Raw genomic sequence first — 22,697 nt, 5'->3', positions numbered from 1 at the left:
CAGTAGAAAAACTATAAAGCACGCACATAAGTAGATTGGTTAGGTTAATGAAAGACAACACAACTGGATATGGTTCTACTCAGCCATTACTAATGCAGTTTAGGACATTTTTAACCACATAATAAAATGTTTCCTTTTAAATCTTACATGATAAAAAAGGACCCAAGTTGTTTATAAACTAATCAAAACTATATAAAAATAGACAGTAAAAAGGACCCATACCAAGATATGAACAGTGATCATCTCCAAATGATGGGTTTATGGGTGAATTTTTTTTCTTCTTCTTTATATGCTTGCTTTCAAGGTTGAGGAAGTGGGGTAAAGAAATAGCCTCACCCAAGAGGATTTTCTATATGCTGCTGGGACTCCATATTCATTGATGGGTTTAGTTAACAAGCCTCTATCTTCCCTAAGCTATACAATTTGAATTCAGGTTTGTGAGTGTTGGAGTTTGGAGGGGAAATGCTTAAACAAAAGTCTTGGAAAAATACAGTGGTTGACCTACCTCATGGCTTTCAGATTCAATCAGTTTAATAAGCCAAATTCAGAAGCTTTGGTCAGCCCAAACACAAAGAGACCTCTACTGGGACAGTGTATTGCTGCCAGAAGAGGATGTCTTTACACTCTGGTAGTAACCAACACAGTGATTAGTTTTTTTGTTTTGTTTTGTATTTTTACCCTAAAATTTCCTTTCTATTAGGGGAGGAAATGTCTGGATGACAGACATGCCTGAGGGGGAGGCAGCATAAGTATGAGGAAAGGAGAAGAAGGGATGGCAGCCCTCAACATCACCTGGGGACACCCTGCAACCTCTGGGAAAGTCTCTTTCCAAGTCTAACAAAAGAAGTTTTCAGTAACCCATTAGTGGCTCACAAAATCAATTTTCTACCAGAAATTTTTTAAATAAATGAAATTATAAAATAAAGCAGAAAGTAGTGTGTGCTGCTTGTAGTACGGGTAAGTATTGTTTTGCAAAACATTGTTTTCTGGATGCACGCAGTCATACCATAAAATGTATGTCTGACTATGAGTCAAGTGAAAATCTGAAAAACACAGAAGCAAAACTTAATTCTAATGATCAGCAACTTCTAGAGCAGAAGAAAAACTGGAGAAAGCTACTTCACATTAAAAAACTAATAAGTGCATAACTAATTTCAGAAGACTACAGTGAACTGACTTGAAATAAAGAACATGAAAACTGATTTGAGTTTCTGTTTACCAGTCAATGAAAAGAAGGTTCCTGTTTTATGAAGTCTTTGTTCTCTCAAGAAGATTTCTCCACATAGCTATCTACATTTTAACTTTATTTATTTGTCTATATCTTTATTCTAAGTCATCAAAATGACTTAAGGTGAGGTATACTGAAGTAGGGTACAGAAATAGCTGATCTATGCGTATGTTTGCACATTAAAGGACAACTGCCAATAAAAATCTCAAGATTAATTAAGCAAAATAATTTTCAATATTATCTATATTATCTAATTTTCAATATTATCCCTGGAAAATTTTAGGGAATGCTAAACAAGCCTCATTTCTTCTTTATAACATAGCATTATTTGATCTTTAATGAACTATCAAACTTATAATGATGAGCAGTCAATAATAGTTTGCTTATTTAATAGAACAAGTAGAGCAAGGAGAACCACTGTCCTCATAAACAAGGAGAACACAATGATAATGCCCATCACCGAAACTCAAATAATTACATCTGATCTGCATGTTCCATGCTCTCTGTTCTATTTAGCTGGAGGATTTCTTTTCTTTTTGGCATTACCTAGTAGTACAGATATCACATGGGCCTATCTCCATAATACAGAGTGCAGCTTTTCAGGTTCACATACATTTTTTCCCATTTTAAACACACTAGGCTTGAGTCAAAAGAAGCATGATATTACTTATTTCTGATCTGATGGGACGAAAATGCCTGTGGTTTGACAGACATGCCAAACTGTACCTTATAAAACAGCTCAATCGGAAAACACTACCTGCTGACTCTGGAAATTTTCTAGATGACCTAAATTCAGTGTTGATACAAGTCAAGCAAAGTACCAATGAAGAGGGATAACAAAAACCTGGCTCCCTGCATTTTTGGTGATACCAAGTAATGGCTCACTTTAAATGCTGGGGTCGATGCAGTAACCCCAAGTTGCCAGCTCCACAGCAAGGCGACCTTGGTTTTGTTTCAGGCATGAAGCTGTATATTAAGCACTCCTTAGAAATATGTACTTTCAAGTTCACTAGCTCATTTGATTCACTCAGAATTCTCCGGCTCCAACATAACCCATGAGAAAACTAAGACTCAAAGAGCCAAAGTGACTTGCCCACTAACATGAATGCGTTAGACCTCTAAGCTGTTACAAGTTCTTTCCATCAAGATCTTAGAAATCTCCCCTGTAATACCTTGCCTCCCCACTGCATTCTCAAGCAGAAATGAGAAGATGGTGAGGGCAAACTTAGAGGTAGGGTTCCTCTATATCATTGAATCCTCAGCAGCTGGAAAACTGACCCTTTCACAGGTACCCTGGATGTGGCTGCCTGGCCATACTTCCTGCCAAAGCAGGAAGGTATACCTGTTAAGTGTCTTGAATGAGATTTAAGATACACCTATTAAATGTCTTCTTATTCTTTAGGAAGATGCTCATCTAAATGTTTCCCTCTAGACAGCAAGTTCCAGGAGAATAGAGAAACATGCACATGATGAGAAGGAAATAACCCCACCCAAACACACTGAACATCTGCACCGGGGTAGACCAGTCTTGGTTTGTATACAATCCAACATAAAGCTGACTACAGATTTCCTGAAGAGCAAATAGGGATTATAAAGTCTTCACAACATTCAAAGACTGGCTGTGGAGCAGTGAGACATTTCCACTCTAGATTCTTACCAATGTTCCTCTCTAAACAATTGGAAAGATGAAAAGTCACTTTGGGGAAAACCACAATGACACCTAACCTCAGATCTCAGGTAAACCTAGATCCAGTCACAGCCCTGTGAGAATTTGATTCCTACAATCACTATGGGTTTACTAAAAGTTTCAGTTCTACATGGAGTTCTCAGGTCACTATGTTGAACACTTGTACATCTTTAGTAGAATAAAACTGGGAACTTGGAGGACAGAAAGCAATTTAGAAAATAAAAAAGCCAATTAGAAAAATCACTTCTCATTTGAGACTTCAGCTAGATTAGTATCACTAGATTACAACTGGGGTTGGGGGACCACAACCATACAAGGGCAGAGAGGGGAGTCCCTGAGAGTTCTCTGCAGGAGGACAGGGACTTCTGAATTAGAAAGTCCTACCATAATGATGCTACTGTCTTCCCAGACCTGAATCACATCAACAGTAGAATAAGAAACAAATTCCTAATCTTTAACCTAAACTCATTTGGGGCCATCAAACTGAGTAAATAAACACAACAGGCACTCTCTTCAGGAAGCCTCCTCAGTCTCTCCTGGAGGGTATAAGAGCACATCTGAACTTCTCTGAGCTGACAGCATGATTATTTGTGTGCAGGTCTTCTCTCCCCATCTAGGCTCCAAGACTATGGTTTCTTATCTTAAACTAGTGGCCTGGTGTTCGTGCACATTGAAAGGAAATTAATTAGAAGAAATATTTTAATATCGCTATTTGCCCTTTCTCTATAATAGAAGTGTCAACCAAATTCATGATAGACAATGACAAATCGAAACACACACGTGTGATTGGCGCCAGTGAGAGCTTTATATGTATCATGCATGTGAGAGTCAACTAAGCCTTTTATATATAGAGAATAAACTTGCTTAATTAGACCTGCTTTCTGATTTAGCTAAACTTTTTCCAGCCCAGTAAAGCACCCTAACTTCTCTTTCAGGTAATTGTCAGCAACACAGAAGTAAATATCAACATACAGCATATAGATCTCGCAGGGGGAACAAAGAGTAAAATATTTAACTGCAGCAGTGTTTGACTATATTCTGAGCAGTGAGAAAACCTGCAGTCATTTTCAAGTTCCACCATTTCTTACTTCTTTTCAGTCAGGCCAAGTTTCTAAGCTTTCTAAATTTTCTGGCTAATGAAAAGAAAATAGAATTCTATAGAATCTCTTATCTACCTACTCCAGGACTTCTGTGAGGATCAAATGAGATGAGGCACATGACAACACTTCACAGACATTTGGTTAAAGTGTGAAATGTCTGCACCAGGCTATAAAGCAAGTCGTGTTCCTGGGCTGAAGAAACTCCAAAGAGGCTAGTCGCTAGGGAGAGGAAGCCAGGCATTGCCTCGCCCACAGCGACAGTTTCCGGGCCGCATTTTGAGCCATGGGGTCTTGGCAGTGTCAGCTGAGATTTGGTGGGCTGTTGCTCCAGGGTGCTGGCAGGGCCTGTGTCCCACTTGGGGGAAGCTGAGTGTTGGTTTGTTGGTGCCAGGTCTGCAGTGCCGTTTCTTTTTAAATGGCCAGTGCGTGTCAAGGCAGTTCCTGCGTTGAGCTTCTGCCCCCTGGTGGTCAATGCGCATCATAGCTACAGGTTGGATGGTTGGTCAAAGCCTTCAAAAATATGTTTTTACAAAAAGAGCATTTTCCCTCCTACATTCTCTTCTAGTATCAACTGATCCAATACATTTTTACCATTGGCCAATGCAATTTCCTTGCTCCCAAAATGCATAAATACATATCTTTCTTTCCTTGTTCCTCACACATATTAATTATCTTCCTTTATTAAAGTATTATATCTACCACAACTTTACCAAAAAAAATTTCACTGGTAGATGACACACTTATCTGACTATTTTGCCTATTTTCTGCTATGTTTTTGTTTTTCCTAATAGTGAAATATAATAATCATTTAGTTATAAACAACTGAGTTTCAATTTGTAATGTTTTGTGTTCTAAACAAATACTGTGTGATAATTAATTTTATGTTTCAACTTGGCTAGGCCATGGTTCCTATATATTTGGCCAAACACCAGTCTGGATGTTGCCATGAAGGTATTTTTTAGATGAATTTAACATTTAAATCAGTAGACTTTGAGTAAAGCAGATTGCCCTCAATATTGTAGGTGGGCCTTATCCAATCAGTTGAAGACTATTAAGAGGAAAAAGACTGAAGTCCCTGAGGAAGAGGGAATTCTACCTCCAGATTGCCTTAAGACAAGAACTGCATCATCAGTTCTTTCCTGGGTCTCTAGTCTGCCAATCTACCCTGCAGATTTCAAACCTACCAGCCCCAAAAATGGTATAAGCCAATTCCTTAAAATAAATCTCTATATTTACACTTATATAATCCTATTGGCTCTGTTTCTCTGGAGCATATTGTTTTAAAATCTAGTAAAGTCACAAAATTAAAAAAAAACATATAAATTACTAGATCTATATCTAGTATTATAAATGGTGGATATTAGATATAAAGTCATAATCTGATCTGAAAGCATCAGAATTATAAAATGATTTAAATTATTAAATTATTAAAAGGAGTTTGTACCTTATCTATGACAGTATGTCGCTTTTAGATCCAATTATCTCTTTAAAAGATATATTCTTAAACTGTTGAACTCAGAAAAGTAGAAATATATTTAAGCTTTTTAAAACAAGTAACACATAATGGCGTTTATTTTTTAATTTCCTATTCCCCAAAAAAATAAGATCCTTCAATGTACTTGCTGGCAACATATCAGTCAGCCCCCTCAAGTGAGACTGAAGTCAAGTGAAAAATAATTGGCATATCTCGACTGTGTAAATAAAGAATAAAAAGAAGAGAAATTAATTAATGCACTAAAATATAGGGCATGAAGTTGGATTCAGAAATGAATCAACCATGCTACCTTTCTAATTCTGTTTTAAATCATAAAAGGCAACAAATAAACAAAAGCACCAACAAAATGAGACAGATGTGTCTTAAAAGCTAGATACTGCCTTTGTACCACAATGAAATTTTTACTTGAATGCTTTCATTAAGGTCCACTGCTTAAGTTATTGTCTAGCAACTTGCAAATCATATCCTGTCATCACAGTATTACTATTTTATGACAGTTTGCACTTGTGCTTTAAAAGATTTGCTCATAAATATGCTATCTTTGTGTCACTTCTTTGAGAAATGAACTAGTTGGTTCATCATTTTATGTATGAAATACTAATCAAAAGGCATTTTAATCCTGCATCAATCAATCCCCGCTCAAATAATAGAAACCTAATAGAAAGAACTAGATTTCAATGGAAATCAGCATATATCCAGTTACTTATTTATTAAAATAATAATGTAGAAATCTTGCTTATAAACAATATCACATAAAAATTAATAAGGTGCTAAAATGACTATATTATTGGAATGGCTGGCTTTGACTTACATATCATATTTCAGCAGTTTTAAGACTAAAAGGAATTATTATTTTGACACATTAGATGTCATTACAAAACAATTGGGAGTTTGCAGATGGAACATCATTGAGAAGCAATGAGCCTCAGCTGGGAAAAGAACTGGATGCAGGGAGGACACAATAAATCATTATTCCAGTTAAACCAACTGTATTCATATTCAGAGTATAATAATTAGTACCTCATGGGATTTCAAACAAATGTTTTGACTAAATAGTCTGCCTGGGGTTCTTTCGTTCTAATACAGATGTAGTATCTTGTTTTAATATATTTAATGCTTCATAGTATACTCTAGCCACAGGCATAGTCTCTGATGCAAATACCACCTTGATTTTGCACAGCTTATGCATATGCTGATCCACCAGAAGAGCAATACTGTGATCTTAGAAAAGTTCATTTCCTTCAGTCCAGCATAGTATGTGTACGGGTGCGCCATCCAATGGTGGCGAATTTTAGAGGCCATCTACTCACATGGCCTTGGTCATCCAGTTCATTGTTGGTGAGCTTTAGCTTATCGAAGCTGATCACTTGTCTCATCCAAGTCTCCCCCGAGGCAGGCGAGTCTGGATGAATATACACCCGGGGTGGCACAGGGGAGTCAGCGTTTCCAGCCACCATCCATTTAGAGCTGTGGTAAACATACCTAAAAGGCAATGACAAGGCATAGTATGTGAACTATTGCTTTCTTGGAATTTCTAACTTAGCAGAATTAGACAAAATTTTAAGTCTAAAGTACAATAATTTGCTCTTTACATCCAAAGCATTTAAAATGAGATTTCGACAATTTTAAAAAACTCCCTGAGGCAGCAGTGGCCTACTGACCACTCAAGGTGGTATATTAAGAGTTTAGTGAGAATATGCATACTGCCACCACCATATATGCAAGTATCCTAATAGTTATGAATTACACTTATTCATGTTAGATATTTTTCATCTGGATAGTCAACTGATGTGAAAAACTATTAAGTTGTCAAGCTCACCTTTAAGTAAATTTCAAAAATACTTAAGAGTTATACCTAAAAGTGTCCTGCTTCTTTATCATTTCCCTTTTTTAGGTTTATGTACAAGTTGATAAGTTAGATGGGAGAAAGGCAAAAAGAAATTGTCAGAAGTTTCAGTAACTTTTATTTTCATAGCAAAAAGTTCTATCTATTATCATTTAGAATTATGTTTTCTAACTCTATCACTCTACAAATTAAGGATGAAGTATTCAGTTTAATTTTTAGTTTGTATAATCATAAAATGTAGGATTTTATCTCCTACATATTTCTTTTTTTTACTGTTGTAAGAAAATGCTGCAAATAATTATTAAATACCACTAGTTAAAATATGCATCAAACTTTGAAAATTATGGGATATCTAATTAATATTACTCTCCTAATTAAGAGACAAAACATTCTATTCTGTTTGTTTATATGTATCAAAAATAGTGACTAAAAATAATACATTTAAATCCCAATGTTTCAAGTAATCCTACATTCAGATTATTATTTGTGTTAACTTAAAACACACTAATTCAAAAACTAGAAACTAGTATGTCAATGACTAACTTAGAAAGGTACAGAAAATAAAATTACTGTGCATACTTTGTTGTTTTTCTTCCATTTGTGTTTTAAAATATAACACACAATTTACAAATAGTCTCAGAGAAATCTACCTGTGTAGTATGCAATTTTTTTTAATAGCATGAAACATTTTCATAACATCTCTGGTGAGACCCTGTTTCAATTACGGTCACATATTTCACTCTATTTTGAGCTCAATATGCCTTCTATTCTTTAATTCCTTTTCTTGGGAAAAAAACACAGTCACATAATTAAGAACAATTTTTTTTAAACTTCCTTTATTTGGCATAGTGTAATTTCAATAAATAAGTTCCTAAATACACAGGCTTTTGTGAATATTAAGTTTACATTCTAATAAGTCACAATCGTGTTTAACTTGATCAAATACCACTCTCTGGTAGCAGAGAATAAGCCAGAAATTGTTTTTCTATTAGTGCTGAAAAAGTTGGAAAATCAAATGCAAATCTTGGAAATGCAAAAACAATAACAAACAAAAAATTTAAAAACCTGCACTATGGATAAAGAGTTATTACCAAAATAAATAGAGTAATATTCTCTATCAAAACCTTGACAAAGTATGCACATTGAGTAGTTCAAAAATCCACACCCACTAAGAGAAGAAATGTTACATGCTACATATTCTTTGTGCAGCATTCTAAATACGAATGCTAAAAACAAACTTCTTTGGAAGCAATATAAGTGAAAGCAAATTTATGTTTTACAATTTGATCATTTAAAATTTGGTATCTTAATACTAACACTTGAAATTGTGCTTGCATTTTATGTAAAAATAATAAGAATCAATTATGTAAAACAAACCGTCCAAAATATATGGAAGAGATCTGAAGAAAGAAATATGAGACAAACTTAGTTGAGAAAGGAAATAATTTCTAAGCTTATTAAGAACTACATTATCTTTCTCAGCACAAAACCCACATAGAATATGAATTTTAAACCAAGTATATTTAAAAAATAAACTTCAATGCCTTCTAGCTTCTGTCATTCAGTAGATAATTTTAGCAAAATGCCCTAATGAGTTAATTAAAAGAATCAATATAATATATACACAAACACAAATAATTAAACTGTCCCTTTTATTACCCATTATTAGTATTCCATATGTGCCTGTACTAATTAAATCTGTATACTTTGATACCATAAACCTGTTTCCAAAAAGAAACTCCTAAACTTTAAAAGATCAAAACCAAATCTGATTTCGTTTAATAACTTATTGAATGCTCTAGGTATTTATATAAAAGGAAAAAAACAAACAAAAAAACAAAATTTAGAGGAATAATTTCTGTTCTCTCACTCAAAATCTCCTTTTTTATGTTAGCATTTTTAACAGAAAAATAAAAAGCATAATCATTAAAAATTATTGATTTGCTTACTTGCAGGAGAAAAAGAGCAAAGGTTGGTTTGATACTGAAGAATGTATATTTTTTCCAACTTTACTTGATGTCTGCATAAATATATTCTCTTTCAAAATCCAAATACTATAGATTTTTTAACTACCAAGCAAAAAAACAACACTAAGGTAATTAATTCATTACCAGTTTAAAGATGTCTTAATATCGTAATGCATTATGAGTTTTTATTTTTCTAAATTATAAAAAATCGTCAATCATTTTCTCAAAGATGAAAAGTCTGCAAACAGGTACAATTTATAATGTAATCAGATTAAGTGAATTTATTTAAAGATAAAAATCACAAAGAAAACAAAACATTTTATTAAATATTATATATATGTACAAATTTAACATTTCTAATCAAAATGTGGATCAATATAAAAAAAAAAAAACACTTGGTTTAACATCACTAAACTAGCTCCTATTAAAAGTCCTCAGTACTTAAAAGACATTTCTGTATCTAAAAAAAGCAAAACAAAAATTAAGTTTCCACATTTACTATAAAAGAAGGCATCCTCTGGGCTATTAAATCTGAAAGGTACTGGATTATGGTTCTGGGAATTCTACAGGCTTTTGGAAACAAACATCATAGTCACAAATCAAACAGACATAGCCTGTAAAATCTTAGTGTTTTCCTATTCTCCTCTAGTCATCCAATCACTATACCTGTATCTCTTGTTGTCCACTGGCACAATATCCATGGCAATGTAATATTGCTGGTGAGGATCTAATCCTGAGATCTTCACTCTCATTGCTGGAAACATGCGCCTGTTTATAAGGGAGGGGAGGAGAGGGGGTTTGGGTTTGGGTTTTGCTTGTGATAACACATGGAGAATGAATAAGCAAAAGAAATCTCCAGAATCTGTATTTTTCACATGAACAAATTTATACCATTCACTTTGGTAATTTAATTCAAAGAATCAGAACAGGGGACATAGCAAAACTGAGGCTTTTAAATGTAATTGGTTGTACCTTATACTTGCTTCTGTGTCTACTGAAATGTCAGTATAGCTAAGAGCAAAATAGTTTTATACATTGAAGGAGTCAAGGCACTAAAGAAAGCACTTTAAAAAATCAATAAGCAAATTTACTTTAATAATACAGATAATAAAATGTCCCAAATGGTAGAAATAGAAATTTTGAATTTCTGAAAGTGATAAAACATATTATAATGTGAAATTTTAAAAGGGTTATAAAAAACCACAAGGAGCCAATGTGCCATGCTATAACCAAACAATATGTTCTTTATTGAGACAGGACTTCCTGTCTGCAGAATGGTAAAGGTGAAGTGCAAAAGTTGCTCCAAATTTGAAAGGTATAGTAAAACTTCTTTATTGAAAGCAGAAACTAAGCACAATGTATATTTACCAAATCATTCCTTCCCCTACCATAACCTGAAAATACTTTCTCCGTTAACCACACTAACTCAAAACATTGCTAATTAAGAAAAATGAAAATCTCAATTTCTCTTGGCTGCCCACAGATGCATCATAGGAGATGCTTAACTAAATGCACCTATCTTTTTAAAAATGGCACAGTAGCAAGGCATACAACAGCACATTATTGTATATTAAAAAACAAATAGAGCAGTTCTTTTTTTAAAAAAAAAAAAACTTTCATCTAATGATGTATGTCTAGGATCCTTCCAGTTAATCTATTTTTTTGCTAATTTACCTTATAACAGGAATTTTAGTACTGTTATTTACCAATTTTTCCCTATAACAATGCTATTAAAGACCACTTGCACAAAAAAAGAAAGTCCATTATTCCTAACTAGGCATGAGAGCAGTTTAATATGCTGGTTGTTTGAGTGTTATTTCAGTGCACCTGTAAGATAAAGAGTAAAGGTCTTTAACTACATCCTTTATAAGACAACTGTTGCTTTGTGTTGTTGAAAACGGAATTTGGATCATTACTAATAGCTCTGTGAAAATGTAGAAGGTAGCATATGGATTCAATAAAATATGTTTTTGTAATTTCTAATAAGTTTGGATACTTTTATGCTATCCAGGTTTTTGCCATGTGTACTCCCTGAAAGAGTGGTGTGTGCTTTTCACCTTCCTTTCACGGAAGATATGATTCATAGATTTCACTGCACTAAATGAACTGAGACTTTAAAATGCAAATATTTCTGTGCCTCCTTCAAATTACTATGATGTGGCCCAAACATCTATTTATTTTACTGAGGAATGTGCAAATTTCACTTTCAACAAAAAACGGATATAACTTCTTACAAAAAAATTTTTAGAGTTCTTCAGCAAATTTAGACTAACTTGTTGGGTTTCATTGAGGAAAAAATGTTAGCTGCGTAACTGCGGATCTACAAAAGTGGTTTTTGAAAACCAAGGTAACCATTTTCTCAAGGATTAAGCATATATTACCAGAGATTCCAGTAATTTTTCACCCTAGTCTAATATCAAAATAGCACAACACACCACGTTCTCACATTGCAAGGAAATCTTTTGATAAAGAACCAATGGGTAAATTGCAAATCTGAAAAAGCAAATTAGTTTGCTAAAGGGTAAACTGCGTCTGTTCAAAGACCAGGGGGGTAATCTGTTCCACAGTACCAGAAGCGATAACTAGAGCCTAAATCAAATGTCTGGACAGATGTAAATAAGATCATGAATCTGTAACTCCCCTGCACGCCTTGTATCAATAGAACCCGTAGCATGTTGGCGGCGACCCTGATTTTCTCCTGAGCATCCAACAAGAGGGCGGCCGGACTGTGCCCCTCACTGACTGGGTAGGTAGGGAAAGCCAGTCTCAAAAGTGAACCACTACCCAGGGCCTTGTCCCCTCTATACGGAAATGCTTACCAGAGACACCCCCCCCCCCCCCAGCCGCCGCCTTCCTAACCCACCCAGGGGGTGCGGTGAGGGGCCATTCGCGGCTGCTCGCCCTTTACCTGCCCGCCTTGGTGATGATCATCTCTGTGCCGATCTCGTGAAAGCGCTTCCAGAGCTCAGCTCCCTGCAGATCCACCCGCGGGGCCTGCAGTGATGGCAGCGGGGTCCCAGGCCTGGCCAGGGCGGGAGCCGGGGAGCCCTTTCGAGAGCCTCCCGGGGACGCCAGTGGGGAAGAGCCCTGCAGGAAGCCGTCCTCACAGCCTCCTGGGCAGCAAAGAGTAGAGAGGGGTGACCGGTGAGGGCCCAGAGAGGAATCTGGATGGGGAGATGGACCTCAGGAGGGAGGCTGGGGAGAGGTACAGGACCAGGAGAAAAGGGGAAACCTTCCCGTCATCGGGTCCTTCTAACAAACAGGTCTACCGTTAAACACCCGCACTGCCCGCCAAAGGGACGCTTGACCCTCCTGTGGGACCCTCTTGACCTTCAAGTCCCCGAGAGGCGTGCGGGCCGAGTCCACCCCACCTCCGCCCCGCCAAGGCCCCAAAATAAGTTTCGCGCGGCCACCGGGGTCTGGGATGCGTGCCCAGTGGAGCCTGAGATGGATTCCCGAGTTCAGATCCCCAGTGCAAACCCCGACACACCCGGCGCCCCCCGCGCGCACACCGCAAAAGCGCCTAGAGCCGGGACCCTGGAGGTAAGCGCCAGGGCCTTGCTTTGCAGTGGGCGTCCGAAAGCGCCTGGCTTTGGGCTGGGGCTGAGGCATCCTCTAGAAACATTTCGAAATATTTCTTGCTCCGCTCTCTCCAAATTCCCGGGCCTCCCAGAGCTTTTTAGCCAAACAACTAGCTAAGGACAGGAGAAGAGCGCGAAAAGCAAGCCCACGGTCGTTGTCACTCTTGGCAGCGGGAGTCAAGAGAGTAAGGGACGGGGAAGGTTCAGCTACCCCTCGGGAAACCACGCTTGCCGATACACCGCCCTCTTCCTGGTTTGCCCAAACGGTTTAGGGCATTCGTTCCGGTTTGGGGGGATTATACCGTCGCTCCCTCCATCTCCAAGCTTTTAAAAGCTAGGAAAGAAAACAAGAGCACCCATGGGCTGGAACCCCCAGTGAGGCAGATGCCCAAAGCGCAGGTCTACACGGCGGAGCGTCGCAAACAGCAGCCGCGGAGGGCGCGGACCGCCTAGCGGGCGGCGGCAGCCTAAGCAGCGAGGCTGTACGCGGGTTTAACCGTCTGGAGGGCTGCGCGAATTGCGCGGCGAGATCCACCCAGGCGGCGACGGGCTTTGCGCCCCGACACCCACGGCGAGTGCGTTAGTGGCTGAGTGGCCTCCGGCGCGCAGAAACACCGCACTCGCGCACGCCCACAACTCGCAGATTTCGGGTTCCCCGCGGCCGTGGGGGCGGGCGGGGCCCGGAGGGGACGCGCCGCGAAGTTGAGTGGGAAGGGGCCGACTCACCCGCGGCTCCGCGGGAGCTGCAGTTCAGCTCCAGGTCAGCGCAGCTGCGGGCGGGTCCGGATGCCGCCCCGGCCGGCGGCGAGAGAGCATTGCCTTCGTCTCCCTCGGGGGAGCCCTTTTCGCCACCGCGGCTGCAGCCTCCGTCCTCTACCGCCACGGCTGCCTCTTCCGCGCCCAGCTTCCGCCGCTTCTTCTGAAGCTGTTGCTGTTTCTCCGCGCCGATCAGCGCCTCCACGGAGAAGGCGTGCGCCTTCAGGCTTAACATGCTGCACGGCGAGCCCCTCCGCTTCTCGGCCATCCCCGCCGCCCGGCGCCCGCTCGCCCCTCGCTCATATACACTCACACGGGCACACACGCTCACTCGCTCTCCTTCCCCCACCAAAATTTTAACAACTGTTGAGGCCTCCCGCAGGCCGAGAACTGCCCCCTTCCCCGCCGCGGGCAAAAACAAATTTGGCGTTTCCTCTTTCTCGCTTGTGTTGGGATCCGAGGAACCAGCGGCGCGCCCGCCAAGTTTCCTCTCCTCGGTCTCTCGTGCGCGCTCTCACTGATGCACTCCTTCGCTCCCACCCCTTCCACCTCTTCCTGCTTTTCCAAGATCTGCCTCAAATGATGCGCCAAAGAGGACTAACAGGGGTAAAAAACACTCTGCGGACACAAATTAGGGATTGTAATTGAAATTTGTTGCCTTGATCTGTCAGCACTTCCAGTCAGGAGAGCGGTGGGAAGAACTTGCTCATTAGTGTCAATAAAGCGGCGGGGGTGGAGTACGGAGCCCTGTCAATCACCGAGAAGGCCGGCCAATCAGGAGGCGCCGACTCCGTGCAGCCCGCGCCCACTTCCTTACAAGGTTGCAAAAAACCTCGAGTGAAAAGCGCCGCCGTCTGGCTTGGACGTGCCAACCCCTGGGAGCTGGATCCGGTCAGTCTACTTGCTGCCAGCCCAGTCCAAGCCCCAGTCTCCAGCTTTTCTCACTGGGACCTGGAACCGCTGAGGTTTCTGACATTAAACCGAGATGATCACCCAGTTAAACTCTCAGGGATATTTTAAGAAACCTCACACTCCCTTATCACTTCATATTGCTACAACTCTGAACATTTCGAGGAGTAGGGAGAATTCACATCCACCAGGCTTATCTTTTTCTCATTTAAACATTCCTGCACCCACTGCTCCAGGCATGGCACTAGTCTTGCTTATTTTTTGTTTGTTTGTTTATGTTTTACCTGGTGGATATTTCTTGGGGAGGAAGTGGGAGATGTATTTAAATCCTATATATTTATGAGAACAAAATAAGCTCAGCCCCTCATATGAACTAGTGGGTAAAAGTAAGCCCTTTCTTGGAGTCTCCCTTTTCTTATAAGCGTGATAATTAAAAACATAGGTCGTGAGATTTAAATTCTGTATGTCTCTAATGATAAGGACTTAGTTTTAAAACCCCTAAAAACTTTGCAAAGTGGAATGAGTTTTAAGATGCAGTAAGATTTCCCATTGCAGTGTTTTTAAATGCCTCTGTGATTTAACCTGACTTCATTTTTGTCCTGCTTTAGACAATTTGCCGTTTTCTCCCCTCAGGCTTTTAAAGAGCAAACTTGTTTCTTTAAAACAAATTTTTTATGAAAGAACAGTGTTTTTAAAACAAATAATGCCGAACATATATCTGTAAAGTTGTTTTGTAATTTCAACACGACTTTTTGTCAGGATTAACAAAATAAAGGGGTTTGATGTAAGTAGAGTAAATCACTTGTGGAATAAAATTCATGATGCATAATACTCTTAAACATTTGATATAACATAGACAGAGGGTTGTTTTCCCTCTTCCTCGCTCAATTTAACCTCCACAAATGTTTGCTGCCCTATTATCTCTGACTTCTCTCTAAGCGTTCAGTAGAGTGACTCAGGGAGTCGTTTTGCCACTTTGATCTTTCTTTGGAAGCTCAGGGAACGCAACCGGGAGAGGCAACCAGGAGAGCGGGAACCTGAGCAGGAGGTGCCCAGGAGCATCACCTACTCATCGTCTGGTAGGGCCCGACAGCCTGGGGTCAAAACCGACTCTGTAACAATCTTAAGGAAGAGGCCCCGTTAGAGGTTTGAGAAAAGGATTCAACTGGGAGGAGTTGTTTTGCATTTGTTAAAAAAAAAAAAAAAAAGCCTTGCATAGGAGGACGGAGTGTCTCAAAGCCCGGCGGCGCCCCAGGCGGGTATTACACGTTAGCCTGGGTTTCCGAAGCCTGGCCGAGGGAAGACGCCAGGAGGGCTTGGGCCTGGGATGGGAGTGGGTTAGGAAGTCGGGGAGGAAGACGGTAGCCGACTATGCCAAGAGGACTCCCCCGGAGCTGTACGTGGCTAAGGAGTCTGTGGCCCGCATCAGCAGCCGGCGAGCACGCAGGGCCCCGCTCTAGGCCCAAGCTCTCGGTGACCCCGGGCTCTTCCGAACTTCCTTTGGGGCCTCGGAGAGCTGGAGGCGCTGAGGTCCAGGGGTGGAGTCGCCGGGGCCCTCAGGCCTACTCGGCCCCACGGTAGAGGAAAGAGGAACCCGAGTCCGCGAGGGACCAACGCGGTTTCCAGGGGCGAAGCCAGCTTGGTAGATGGGTTCTTGTCCATTTGTATTCCCCGCAGCTCAGATGACAAAGAAGGGACTACAGGAGCCCGCAGGATGCTCTCAGGAACGCAGGCCCAAGACCTGCTCTATGCCTCAGGCACTTCTTTCGCTTTTATCCGAGGCAGCAAGGGGCGCAGACACCGGAACGCGCGAACGCCGGGGAAACGGTGTCCACATAGACGACCAGCTAGAAAGCCACGCCTCACAGACACCCACGATGTCAGATGGAATGTGTTCCTTAGAACTAATCCAGGTGTGCACTGGGCGCAGGGGCAGGACGAAGGCGTGGTTTCCCTTAGTCTAGGTCCAGGCTGAACTTGGCGAAACCGAGGGACTTAGACGCCCCGCCGCTCGCCGCCTTCGGTTGGCGTTGAATTGAGCTCAGGGTCCGGGACCCAGCAGGACCAGCTGCCCCCTATTCCGTGAAGCGGCGGGTCTCAGACCTCACCGCAACCCTATCTTCGCTCCCGAAGAGGGGACGTCAAACCTCTCCCGGGAGCCGGAGGGAAGGAAGGTCTGGGATGGCAAGCGGGCGGACATATACCTAACAAGGCGTTTGCTCAAAAGTGTGGCACTCGTGCAAGGGCCAAGCCATTGCGAGTAAAGAGAGCAAAGGAAGCAGAGACAGGGCGCGAATTGGCAGAAGGAAAGCTCGGCGCGTGCGTGCGTTTGCACGTGTCTATCTATATGTCCAGGTGTGTGGGCGCGCGTGTGTGCACCTGCGCGCGTGTAATCTTGGGTGGGGGCGTAAGTACCAGCGAGCGTGTGCCTCCCGTCAGTTTGAGAGAAAAAGTCTTTTCTCAATATGAGCTACTTTAAGGAAATGATTAAAACTGAATTAAGCTGTCAGGCCTCTGGCAAAACTAGCCCAGCTCCATTTCAAATAAAAGTCACCCAGGAAAGAACATTAGCAGAGTGTGTCGTCTCAGCTACTGGGGCGAAAGGGACTGGCAGAAAAGCCTTGCCTGTCCAATCTGGGAGAATGGTACCTAGTGGAATCCATGTCTAGCCAGATAACTAACTGGGGCGGCGGGGGAGGGTGGAGGGAGGGTTTTTTGTTTGTTTGTTTGTTTTGGGGTTTTTTTTTTTTGTTTGTTTTTTTTAAGCATACCCGGTTCCTCTTCCTTATCTTTCTTGGTGCAGTTTAAAATTGGGCAGTTTCGAAAGATTTTTTTAAGTGCATTCTCTGTCACCTCCCCCTGTGCTTTCTCAGCCTAGAGACTGAGAAAGAGAGAGCGAGCAAGCTTCCTGCTTCATATTACCTTACATAGGCTACTTGTATTTTCTTTATAAGCAATTGTTTATTTCTAAATTTAAAAATCATCATCGGCGTCAGGATTTCATTCTCCAGGTTTTTTTTTTTTCTTATATACCTGACAATCGCCTTAAACGTTTTTAACCTTTAGGTCTGATTTTCCAGATTCAAGACCTGGCATATACAAGGGACTGTTTTGGGCCCCTGAACTTGAGGCACATCAAGTTGTCCCGGAATTTCCAAACAGCCAAGATTGGGACTTCCTTCCCACGCACAAAAAGCCGTTTCTTATTAGCTAAAAGGCTAACCCCGGGAGAAATACAGAATAGATGGAAGAGTGGAGGTGAGCAAGGACCCTGTCCAAGCACTGAGAGGGGTACTTATGAGGCAGCGTTACTTGGAATTTAATCTGGGAAGGAGCTATATCCTATTGAGGGGCAGTGGATAGCCCATGCCGCGCTGCGTCACGGGGCAGCGCTACACATGCCAGCTTAGGCTCCCCTCTCCTCCCTTCCTCCCCCTTCCCTTGCCGGTTCTCTTCCTCCGGTTCGCACATACTCTTCTTCTCACCGCTCCCTCTGATCTGAGTTAATAAAAACAATAAATTATAACCTGTATAAATGTACAAAAGCTACGGGAGTAAATCGGGCGGCCGGGTCTGGACCACTGCGCTCTCGCGGGGCCTCCTCCCTGCCGGGTTGCGGGCTGCAGCTGCAAGCCCAGGCCCGGTGGAGAAAGCGATCCGGAACCGCAGTTCCTGGCTGCTGGCTTCTGTTGAGGATTTGCACACACAGACAGCACCTCCCAGGTGTTGGTGACTGTTGATTATCCACTTCCAACAACCAGTCTCTTCCAGACTCCTATCTGCTGCAAGCAAGTCCTGCCACTCTTCTGGCGGCCCACGGAAGAGCCATTCGGAACTCCCTGGCGCCCAAACTCGGTTCCGGCCAAGAGAGATTCTCTTCTAGTGTTGCTTTTTCAATCAATGCTTCATTTCACACTGGGGCTTTGGGGAGGTGCGAGGTTTGGGGAGAGCTAAAGGAGAGTGCACTTTGAAGGTGAGCCTGCCTTCCTACTTTTCTCCCTCCAACCTTTAAATTCTCCAACTGGAGGAAGAGAAAGGAAGGGAGAGAGGGAAGGAGCCTCTAACTGGCCAAGTCTGGGGGCGGCGAGGAAGTAAGGAAGGAACCTGTGATCTGTCCAAAAGAAACCCCACTAGGCTGAGCGAATGATTTCCCGCCCCCTCTCATGTCCAATTTCCAGCAGTATCTGTGCTGCCTCCAGAGTCCAGACAGTATCACAGTTATTTTTCACCCTATGCGTGAAAATCCGCAGCCTTCAATTCCTCATTCACTTACCTACATTCCTCCCACAACCCTACGCGTGGTGGTTAGTAATAAAAATGTCCAAGAAGTCCACACTTGTGGCTATCACTAATACCTGATCCAACTAAATGATGTCTTGAAGGAGGTAATGAAATTAACAGCAGATGTAAATGAATACCCAAAGATGAGTAGGTGGACATTGCTGATAACAATGTTGCATAAATCGATTTGGACATAAATCACACTGACAATTAATGGGGAAATTAAATAATATTCTCAAACTAGTTAATGAGCAGCTGAATAGTTTGTGCTATATAATATGATGTTTACATTGATATTAAAATATGCAGCTTCATATTCTTTGACTTCAATATCTAGTGCTGTTTTCCCCTGTATTCAAATGTTATCTTGAGTCTAGTGGTTTAATAAAATGAATTGGAAATGCAACTAAGTGCCCCTATTTAGACTCCGTTTAAGAATCACTAGGTATGGTGGTTAGCTTTTTATAAAAAATCATTACACCCTCTAATTGGCTGTAAATTGGGCCCTGTTCTCGTATTTCACATCTGTAGATACCAACAGTTCTTAAACAGCGCAAATTCTGTGCACATTTATATAATCTGCTGAAAGTATAAACAATGAAGAATGTGGCTGGAATTTATTCATATTTTTGTACTGACAGATGAGGCATTTCAGTTTCCGCAGAATGAAAGGACTTTTAACAGATTAATTTAAAGCTAGAACTGTAACTGCACACAAAGAAGTGAGCTATTGAAAAATATATTAGCATTGGGAATCAACCCTGAATGTAAACACATGGACAAAATTATTGGCAACAAACTATAACTTTTCTACATGACTTTTGGTTTGATTTTCTTTTCACTTTTTATTGTGAAAACTTTCCCATCCTTTAAGAAATGTATCAAAAACAAGATAAATGGAAAGTTGAAAGGCTTAGGGGTTTTTCCTCTTTTTCTATATGAAAATCCTAAATTTTGTTTCAAAATAATCTTTCTGGAATATACTTCCAACCTAGTTTTCAAGAAGAGCCAAATGGGAATCTTCAAGCAAAAGACCAAAGAATGGTAATAATAATAACTACTCTACCAAAACATGTAGACATTTTGGATGTGTTGCTTGTAAAGAATCTTCAGCATAACAATACTGCATTTTTGAATTACTGCATTTCCAAATTCGGTCGCCTGAAGAAAGGGGAGGGAAAAAAGCTATCTCAATCTATGCATAATTGGTGATGTAAATTTAGAATAACTAGCATTTCTAGAAAGACCTGTGCTTTTTATGTTAACCTTTAGTCTTTGGTGCGGGTTCCTTCTCAAATTACATAAAATGTACTTTAAGAAGCACTCACTACCTGCTACAGATGTCCAAGAAAAACTGAATTATGGAAGTCGGAAACATATGGCAGTTGCCTATTGCACAAGGAAGGTACATATGAAAGTTATAAATTTCTTTCTTTAAGTCAGCATTGTAAACGCATTTTATAGGGTTCACAGTATGTATTACATCTGTAGATTTAATTTTTGAAATATACATTTTTTGGAGATATTTGTGGTTTGGGATTCTAAGAGAAAGCACTCATCTCTATGTGTCAGAAATGAAGAAAAAAACAACAACAAATAAAAATAAATATGTGGAGAAGCAAATATTTTTAATTTCCCAGCTGGTTATACTGGAAAGGACAACAGACCATCTATTGGCAAAGGATTACTCACAACACAGGAGTTGCCCGTCAGCAGAAAGTGCTGCATTTATTGAGTTCCTGAGAAGAAGCAGAGATGTCAACTTGAGCAAAGCCAGCTTGGGGCCCATATAAAAACCACCAAAGGAAGATTTGGGCTAGGCAGATGTCAAAACCTCACCAGTTCAATTTGTTCGTGACAAAAATTTCCCACTACTTCTTTTTTATCTTTCCCCCATCAAAATATTAGATTTAATTTTATTTCATTTAGTACCCTGAAACCATATTTTGAATGCAATCATAATTTAATATGATTGGGGGAACAGAATTAAATACTATCAAATACCAGAGTATCTTCCCTTAAACCTCAAAGTTATTTAAAAGTAATCCCTCCAATTTTCCACCTGAAGCCCCCTGTGGTATCTTTAAATTTAATTTTAATTTGTGGATTTTAAGAGTCACAGCTCTCCTGTTCCAGTTTATTTGGAGAAATGTTAGAAGCAAGTTATGTGAATGGTCCTGGTCAAAAAGGAGTTTAAACAAATATATACTTGTTTCAATGCCCTGAGTGGGACAGGTGCCTACAGGTAAGGTCGCTGTAGATTCATATCAAGAAAACCAACCTCAGATTTCCACTGTGGTGGCGCAGAAAAGTGCACAAGGCTTATCTCAGCTTTGTTGTCCTGGGATATAATTTACTTTGGGAGGAGGGGGTATACGGACTAATAACAGATGCGCCCTTCCCAGACATGTTTTATTTAGTTGTGCTTTGAGTTCCACTTGTGATCAGTTGATGAGTGGTCCCCTGTGTGGGTTTTCTTTTCTCCAGTTCCTGCCTTACTGAAGGCTAGTCCTGGCCAAGCTTTTGACCACTGCGTCTATGTGGGTCTGTAAGAAACTGAGCTTTCATTATTGGGGGCCTCTGGATAGATGGTGGAGAGGAATCCCTGAGGCGCAGATAAGACTATCCTATCCTGTTATTATTTTTTTTTTATTATCTATTCACAGAAATCTGGGAACAAGGAAAGTGCCAGGGAAATTTCTGATTTCCTTCTTTTCCATGTTTTAGATCGCTTCCAGAGCTCCCACCCTGACCTTTCTGCTCCCCCTCTCATTAACATTTATAACTAGAGCTTTTCAAGGGGGAACCCTAAAGTAGCATTTATTATTTATTATTATTTAATAACAAAAACAGCAATAACAGTAAAAAGAAATAAATAAATCAGTCCAGTTTCCAAGGGCACCCTAGAATCCCTGGGGCGGATCCGACTGGTAAAACATTTAGGTTTAGGAATTTTCATTCTCTCTGTTGTTCCACGCCTAAAATTAAAATCCAGACTGGGTTTCTGAAGCTCAATTTGTTTTGGTCAATATCTGCGTTTTCTTTCATTTTGTTTCCGTTGGGTTTGGTGCCTTTTCTTTTTTTCATTCTCGAAGACAATCTGATTTACAATTTGACTGAGAGTTGCATTTCTGTTTAGAAGGTGAAACGTCCAAGTCAGTTAGCCAAATTATTCCCCGACGGCTCCAATATTGCGCCAGAGTCCCAGAGTCAGTTATTTTTATGTCTGACTGTATTTCAAATGTTCAGGGTGATAAATAAAACCCGCCTCAAGCTGCAAACTATCTTAGTGTGACGAGGAACAATTGACAAAAATTAACCTAGCCAAAGCGTTGGGGTTCTCGAGAGCGGCTGGAGCATAAATCAGCGTTGCCGCGGCTTCAGGAAGCAGCGCGCTCAGAGTCGCGCGCCGGAGGCAGCTCGGGACTTGCAGCGGCGGCTGGGCTCGCCAGACCCGAGTGGTAGGGGCTTGGCCGAGGGGATCCGATGGGGCATCGGACTAAGTCCCAGGTTCAGAGTCATCCAAGGAAGGGTCATGCTTGGGGAGAAAGGCTTGGCCACGCCTAAGCGACCCCCTAATCCATAGTCAAGAATTCTCCAGTGGCATGTGTGAATGAAATCAAAGAGGGGCAAACTTGGGGGGGGGGGGGGAGGGTGGATGTGTGCAGCGGGGGTTGATTGCTCAAGTCACTTGAAAGGGAGATTCGTCTCAGCTATTAAGAATTAAACCCTTTTTACGGGAAATCAAGAAAGGCGCCCTGGGAAGCTTTCTGCGGCGGCGCTGTTGCCGCCCAGAGTCCGGAGCCGGGAGCCAGGAGCCCGGAGCCCGCCGGCATAGTCGCTTCCC

General features: G+C 41.2%; 1 protein-coding gene across 1 annotated transcript in view; it reads right to left on the bottom strand.

Moving 5' to 3' along the window:
• Positions 1-14,350, bottom strand: part of TBX18 (T-box transcription factor 18) — a 28,861-nt gene extending 14,511 nt beyond the window's left edge. Inside the window, exons 1-4 of the mRNA XM_080665533.1 lie at positions 13,631-14,350; positions 12,232-12,436; positions 9,990-10,091; positions 6,821-6,992 (exon numbers count right to left, since the gene is read on the bottom strand). Of these exons, the coding sequence (XP_080521659.1) occupies positions 6,821-6,992; positions 9,990-10,091; positions 12,232-12,436; positions 13,631-13,928 (777 nt within the window). The 5' untranslated portion in view covers positions 13,929-14,350. The remainder of the gene's footprint in view (positions 1-6,820; positions 6,993-9,989; positions 10,092-12,231; positions 12,437-13,630) is intronic.
• Between the last annotated feature and the right edge of the window lie 8,347 nt (positions 14,351-22,697).

This window comes from Plecotus auritus (assembly GCF_963455305.1).
Source record: "Plecotus auritus genome assembly, chromosome: 4".
NCBI classification, from domain to species: Eukaryota; Metazoa; Chordata; class Mammalia; order Chiroptera; family Vespertilionidae; genus Plecotus; species Plecotus auritus.
This window is presented reverse-complemented; position numbering and strand designations above follow the sequence as displayed.